The sequence below is a fragment of the Alexandromys fortis genome, unplaced genomic scaffold (assembly GCF_014885135.2).
Source record: "Alexandromys fortis isolate MF-2015 unplaced genomic scaffold, M_Fortis_MF-2015_v1.1 scaffold_34, whole genome shotgun sequence".
NCBI lineage: Eukaryota > Metazoa > Chordata > Mammalia > Rodentia > Cricetidae > Alexandromys > Alexandromys fortis.
Genome location: NW_026067933.1, coordinates 1,736,877 through 1,743,717, shown reverse-complemented (window position 1 = coordinate 1,743,717; position 6,841 = coordinate 1,736,877). Strand labels below are relative to the sequence as shown.

The following is a 6,841-nucleotide window of genomic DNA, read 5'->3' as shown; positions in this document are numbered from 1 at the left end:
TCAAACTGGTATTTTTTAAAAGTATTCATAGATATAGCGTCTTACATACCTGGGAATGATGTAAGAAGAAATAGTTACATTCAATTCTTTTTTTGGGATGAGGAATGATTTTTAAAGATTAACTAAATGCTGACTGTTACAGAATTGGCTATCAAACATAAGAGAGAAAAATTTTATTGATTTAAAAATTTTAAATAAAGTCTTCCATATTTTGATATTGATTTAAATTCTGTCTGTAAAATTGGACTTGGTAAAGCTCTTATTATGGCTACAGTGAATTCCATATTTGTCTTTTTTTCAGTTCTGGATGATTTGCAAAATATTTCTGAAGTGTTGACACAAGAAGAATAATCTTCAACGTAAAGCAGTCATCATACTCAGGGTGTCATCCCTCAGGGTGACCTCATTCCCTTTCATTATCTTTCTCACCTTTCATATCAAATACTGAACAGACCTAACTGTGTAAGAAGAAATAAGTGTCTACGTTGTAATTACTCTCTGCGATGGGAGGATTACAATTTAAATACCTCTTTTGGGGGTGCTTTGCTGAGTCTGGGGGAACATTCCAGGCAGTGCTAATAATCTCCCTTTTGATTCCATGTTCCGTGAGTATGGATTATAGGGCAGGACCAATTATTCCAAATGAGACTTTAATCTGGGTCTGGAATGTCCCAACTGAAGCTTGTATTGGACAATTTAATCACTCCCTAGATCTGAGCCTCTTCCCTTTAATCGGAAGTCCCCGGAAAACGGCCACAGGGCAGCCTGTTACACTGTTTTATGTTGATCGACTTGGCTTCTATCCTCACATAGATTCAAAGCTAGCCGAACATCATGGAGGAATACCTCAATTAGGGAACTTGCAAAATCATCTGAACAAAGCTAAGACTGACATAGAGCATTACATCCCAACAGACCAATTAGGCTTAGCTGTCATTGACTGGGAAGAATGGAGGCCCACCTGGCTGAGAAACTGGAGACCCAAGGATATCTACAGGAATAAGTCTATTGACTTGGTCCAGAAAAACAATGCAGGAATTAAAATCGCAGATGCCACCAAAAAAGCCAAAGATGAATTTGAAGCTGCAGGAAGGAAGTTCATGGAAGAGACTTTAAAACTAGGAAAATCAATTCGACCAAAACACTTATGGGGTTATTACCTCTTTCCTGATTGCTATAACAATAAATTTCAAGACCCAAAATATAATGGGATGTGCCCTCCCGTGGAAATACAAAGAAATGATGCTCTTAACTGGATGTGGCAAGAAAGCACCGGTCTTTACCCATCTGTTTATTTGAAGAGAGACTTGAAATCTAATCGACAAGCTGCACTCTATGTCCGCTACCGAGTAGTGGAATCTATCCGAGTGTCCAAAGTTCGGAATGAAAAAAATCCTGTCCCTATTTTTGTCTACATACGTCTTGTTTTTACTGATATCATTTCTGAGTACCTTGAGGAGGTAAATAAATGGTGCACAACATCTTTGACCTAGTATTCCCAAATAGGTTTTACTGGAAAGCAATGTTATTTTTAAAGGACATGTAATTCAGCTTTATATATCACTTAAGAATAGACACAGGGCTAGTTATATGGTCCCCAAAAGAGATAAAATTACTGCAATTTTAGTGCTTATTGTAGTCATATGACTTGCTAGCAACCATGGCAAATCATAAAATATAGACAAATTTTTAACTGTTTTATTTTTATTTTATGGATACTTCCAGGGGAAGTAGTTGCAACAATAGCCTTTTTTAAAAAAAATACTAAAGAAGTGCCATAGTAAATTATTTAAATAGTGTAGAAATAGATTGCTATCGTTAAGTCAGCATGCTTAGCTTGTTGATGTTGCCCTGTGTACGCTTCCATTTATCCCTCCCTGCTAACTTTTTGTATCACCTTTGTCAGGCTGACCTTGTGAATACAATCGGTGAAATTGTTGCTTTGGGTCCTGCTGGGATTATAATTTGGGATGCTATGACTTTAGCACAACGTGCGGTAAGTTGAATTGGTACGAAATAGAAAATAATTCTATCCTTAATGTTTTTGAAGACTTGGTGTTACAGAAGTTAGTACTACCCTGGGCAAGTAGCAGATGTTCAGTATTTGCTGCATCAAATTGTGTTGTATCTTTCATTATGAAGTAGAAAATGTTGTGCCTCTCTTCCAGCGAGGAATCAGATATTTAGTGAATTAACTCAATTTCTCTAGCTCCATGGCTGGTAAGCAGAGCTAGGACTACCATTTCAGTTTTCTGATATGATGGTTAGTGTCAGACAACAGGCATATATGATTTATTTATTTCCCCATATCAAATATTTGTTCCTATTTCCACAATACTACTGAATAAAAGAGTTTGTGTGTGTGTATGAATATAAACATCGTTAACATGTAGCTGCATATGCCGTGAATATTTGCATTTAAACAGAATAGCAAAACACTTCATTTAAAATAGATGCATTTCAAGGTTCTCTGACTCTCCCTGTCTATTTTGTGTGACTTTATTATTTCTAGTTTGATCAATAGAAAATAACTAACAGAAAATGCAAGTTAAGAATGAGTGTGTGTCTCTTGGTAAAACTTTGAGTCTCAGAAAATTATCTTAAAATTATAATCTTCCAAGGTTATATTTCAAATTCTTGCTGTTGCTCTTCCAGAATTATAAGTGCATTTCTCAAGGGCATTAATTCAGTGATGGGCCCATTTATGACTTATGTATACTTTCTCCTTAAAAACATAAAAGAATTGAGAACTTCACCCTTCTTCAAAGGAGGAATCAATCAGGCATCAACAATGAGTAGGATGGGGGGGCACTTTATAGCTGTCTCATTTGTTTTTAATGTCACTCTAATCTTAGCTGTCCATGCTTTACCGTTCCTCCCAAAGATCTGCAGTGTAATTCATTTGGGGATAGATTTCAGCATCACTTTTCCATTTTACATACAGTCTTGACATTGTTCACTTTTCCTGTGTATTTCTGCTTCTTCCCCAAACTCATGAACATTTGACTGTTATCATCGCCCCTCTTTCATTTGCTGTCATTTGTGATCAGTGTTGATATGGATTCTTTGTTCTAGTTCCTCAGGCTCACTGAGAAAATGATAAATGCAAGGATAGTGGTGTGTGTATGTGTATGGGTGTGGGTGTGTAGAAACAGAGGCAGGATCTCATCTTCCATAATTGTTCTCTAACTTTACCTTTAGAGACAGAGAGTTACACAGAACCTGGAATTCGACAGTTGATCTAGACTGTCCGGCCAGCAAACCTTGAGGATTCTCTTTTTTCTACCCCACCAGTGAGGGGCCTAAACACAAATAACACTGTGTCTGACTTTTTGAAGTAGATTTAAAGATGAAATTCAGATAATTAGATTTACACAGAAAGCATTTTACAAACGAAGTCATTTCCCTCGCCAGTTCCTATTCCATTGTCTCGATAATCAGTTATTTTCTTTTTTAGTTGCTACAGCTTTCCACAAAAAAAGTGTCAAGGAAGCCGTTTCCTATCATTCCACCTTATCCATCTAGTTGTGTGAAGAAGCCAGCTCTACCAGTCCTACGTTATGAAACTTGACTCTTTAATATTCAGGAAATTTGCGAGCCAGTTATAAATCACAGTCATTATTAAAATTAAAAGATAGAAAGACATAATAAGATATTTTGTGTTAAAACCCCCAAATAACTGAAGCTCAAAAATATGCCAGCTGTTTCACTTCATGTTGTGCATGCCTCAGGTTGTGTATCATCTGTTGTATCTGCATGGATGGAACCCTTCACATGCTCATGCTATATGATTGTGCGCGCTGTTCCCAAATCTGCATTTAGTTTTATTGATTGATAATATGAAGTTGGCCATTGTAGGTGTAATTATTATACAGCATCTCTTAGAGTGCCAGTTTAAATCTTTTTCTAAAACGCAAATAAAATATTTACCAAATTATCCTTCTATCTCTAGTCTTAATTTTTGCCTACCCCCATTTTTGTCTTCATCTGTCTTATTGATTGAGGACCATTTCTATCTTCTAGAAGTTTTGTGCTTTTAAAGGTCCTATATCTTTTCTTCTGTTATAGAGTTAGTGGTAGTGATTTGTTTTATTTTTATAATTTATTTATATTATAATTATAGAATTCCCTGTCCTCCCTCCAAATCCTCCAAAATATACCTCCTTACTCTTCTTCAAATTGATGAGCTCTTTCCATTACTTATTACATATTTATGTGTATATACATATCTCCTTCTATATATAACCTACTCAGTCCATATTATGTTACTTGTGTGTATGTTTTCAGAGTTCCATGTATGATATACTGGTTGACTACTCATTTGCTATGTAGCTGAATATAACCTTGAACTCCTGATCCTTTGGATCTCTTGGGGTGTGTCACCATACTCTACTGCAAAGTTACATGTTTTTATACTTCTATCTCAAAGCCTCATGTTATCTATGAACAAAGTTGGAAAAGTTAATATACTTACAAGATCTTGTTTCATTATATGGAACCCTCTTAGACAACTCAAGAAAATCTTCCCTTGTAAACCAACATTTTCCAATCACATCTACATTCTCTTTACTGTAAACTCACACAGTCTCTAGGGACTATAGGGCAGATATTTTTGCCAGGCAATTACTGACTCAACAATGAAGAATTTCAACACAAGGAAAATATTAAGTGTAGATTCAAGTCAGAGCTTCCCAGATTCCCTGCTATTTTTGCCAGTGTGCTTCCACAGTCCAATCATTCAGTAGAACTGTTAATCATGAGAGACCAGGACTGCCTTCAATGTGTTTTAATGTGTGTCGAAGGTTTAGAACACTGTTTTCATTTTAGTACTGTTAAGATGGATTACTTATGTTCCTTATCACTCTAGTCTACGGTTTGTCTAAGGACTGTCATTATATATGATTGAATATGTATCATTTGAGCCATCAGGTTTGGAAACATATTTAATGTTTAAACTTATCTGACAAATGGAATTCTTGTTACATTTTTTGTGATTTTTTTTTCGAGACAGGGTTTCTCTGTAGCTTTGGTGCCTGTCCCGGAACTGGCTCTTGTAGACCAGGCTGGCCTCGAACTCCCAGAGATCCGCCTGCCTCTGCCTCCTGAGTGCTGGGATTAAAGGCGTGCGCCACCACCGCCCGGCTTTTTTTGTGATTTTTTGAGCATTAATTGAGGAAATGGTAGGTCCCATATATAGCTTATCATTTGTTTTCACAATAAGCCTATGAGGCAAGGATAAAAAAACTTCCTAATTTAAAATTAATGAACCAGAACCACAACCAAGATAACTAATTTTCATGATGTGGGCCACATATTAAACTAAGATTTAGAAACCTGGAGATATCTTAGGTTGAGAGATATGGTCATTAATGAAGGTGGTACTCCTATCACGCAAGTTAGCCTTAAAGCCCATTGTCTAGCAGCTATAACATTCCATTCTCTTGATTAATTTATTAATTAATGAAGATAACTAGTTATCCTCATTAATGAAGATGAAGGCTAAGATAAGTTAAGCCTCAACTGAACAATTCTTCAGTGACCTGATAAACCTACAGATGACAAAACTAGGTAGAATAACCTCGCTTGTTAAAGTGAAAAAGAGTATTTCCTACTGCTTGTTCAGTCTGATGTTTCTTTCTTCCTCAAGAGTTACTTACTATAGTCTATCTGTTCACAAAGGAACTTGTGCCTTGTTATGCTGACTGCCTTATTATTTTCACAGCCAGGTTGCCCAATCCTTCATAATTACATGAAGAGAACCCTGAACCCGTACATAATCAACGCCACCCTAGCTGCCAAAATGTGCAGCCAAGCACTGTGTAATGAAAAAGGCGTGTGCGCAAAGAAAAATGAAAGTTCAGATGTTTATCTTCACTTGAACCCAAGTCATTTTAATATTGAATTAATGAGAAGTGGAAAGTATTTAATCCATGGCAGCCCCAGAGTTGAAGACCTGAAGTACTTCCATGAACATTTTCAATGCAGCTGTTTTGCCAACACGAACTGTATGAAGAGATCTGATATAGAATCCGTAGAAAGAGTTAGTGTGTGCACAGGTGACAACGTGTGTATAAAGGCTCCTGTAGAGCCCAACCTATCACCCTGCCTTCTACCTGGCAAAGGCATTCTCCTGCTGACAGTATTCACGCATGTACTGCACCATCTGCTAGAAGAGAGTCTTGCTTTCCTGGGGAAGATGCTAGTTGGTGCCCCTTAATTCTCTCTTCCCATAACATTTGTCATATTTTCTTTAAAAAAAAAGTCTTCAGGAATTTGAAAATGTGAAATGGGATTCTAGTTTGCAAAAGTAATTCTATTTTAATAATCAAGATTTTATGTTTGACTTTCAGAAAAAGGGTCTATTTTCTACCAAAGACTAATTGCAAGCAAGGCTGTTTCATTTGGAGACTAGATTTGGTTTAAAGAGAATGAAGACTGAATAAAATAATGGTTGCTAATTACTACAAAACAATGTCTTTTTAGTAGTCTGTCATTGTTTAAAAATGATCAAGAAAATATTACGGTGGAAACTTCTGTTTAAGATGGAATGCCTTGTGTGCTTGTCTGTTCATTTGTAGAACTGTGGTTTTTTTTAGGCACTTCATGTTGAAAAAAGTTTATAACTGTTTTGCAGAAAGCTCAACTTTAAAAATGACAATTCTGCCTTTGTATATAATTTAGCGTATTTTCAGAATTTACTTTTCTAAAGTAGTCTAATTTTCTTCTCATTCCTGATTGTCAAGCTTAATTTGCAAACCTGAATAACTTTTCTCATCAATCATTCACCTGCTTTCTGAAGTATTTAGAGAGTGTTACCACTCAGAACTTCTGGAATGATAAT

General features: G+C 36.2%; 1 protein-coding gene across 1 annotated transcript; it reads left to right on the top strand.

Annotated features, from left to right (window-relative positions):
- The first annotated feature begins 503 nt into the window (after positions 1 to 503).
- Positions 504 to 6,217, top strand: LOC126503951 (hyaluronidase PH-20-like). The gene is made up of 3 exons (XM_050145924.1): positions 504 to 1,460; positions 1,907 to 1,996; positions 5,723 to 6,217. Exons 1-3 carry the CDS (start codon positions 504 to 506, stop codon positions 6,215 to 6,217), a joined length of 1,542 nt encoding a protein of 513 aa, XP_050001881.1.
- Positions 6,218 to 6,841: the final 624 nt, after the last annotated feature.

Bases quoted from the DNA above. Each gene is read 5' to 3' on its own strand.
- LOC126503951 (XM_050145924.1), top strand. From the start codon at position 504: ATGGGAGGATTACAATTTAAATACCTCTTTTGGGGGTGCTTTGCTGAG. The intron at 1,461-1,906 runs GTAAATAAATGG...CACCTTTGTCAG, and splicing joins TTTCTGAGTACCTTGAGGAG to GCTGACCTTGTGAATACAAT. The intron at 1,997-5,722 runs GTAAGTTGAATT...TTATTTTCACAG, and splicing joins TGACTTTAGCACAACGTGCG to CCAGGTTGCCCAATCCTTCA.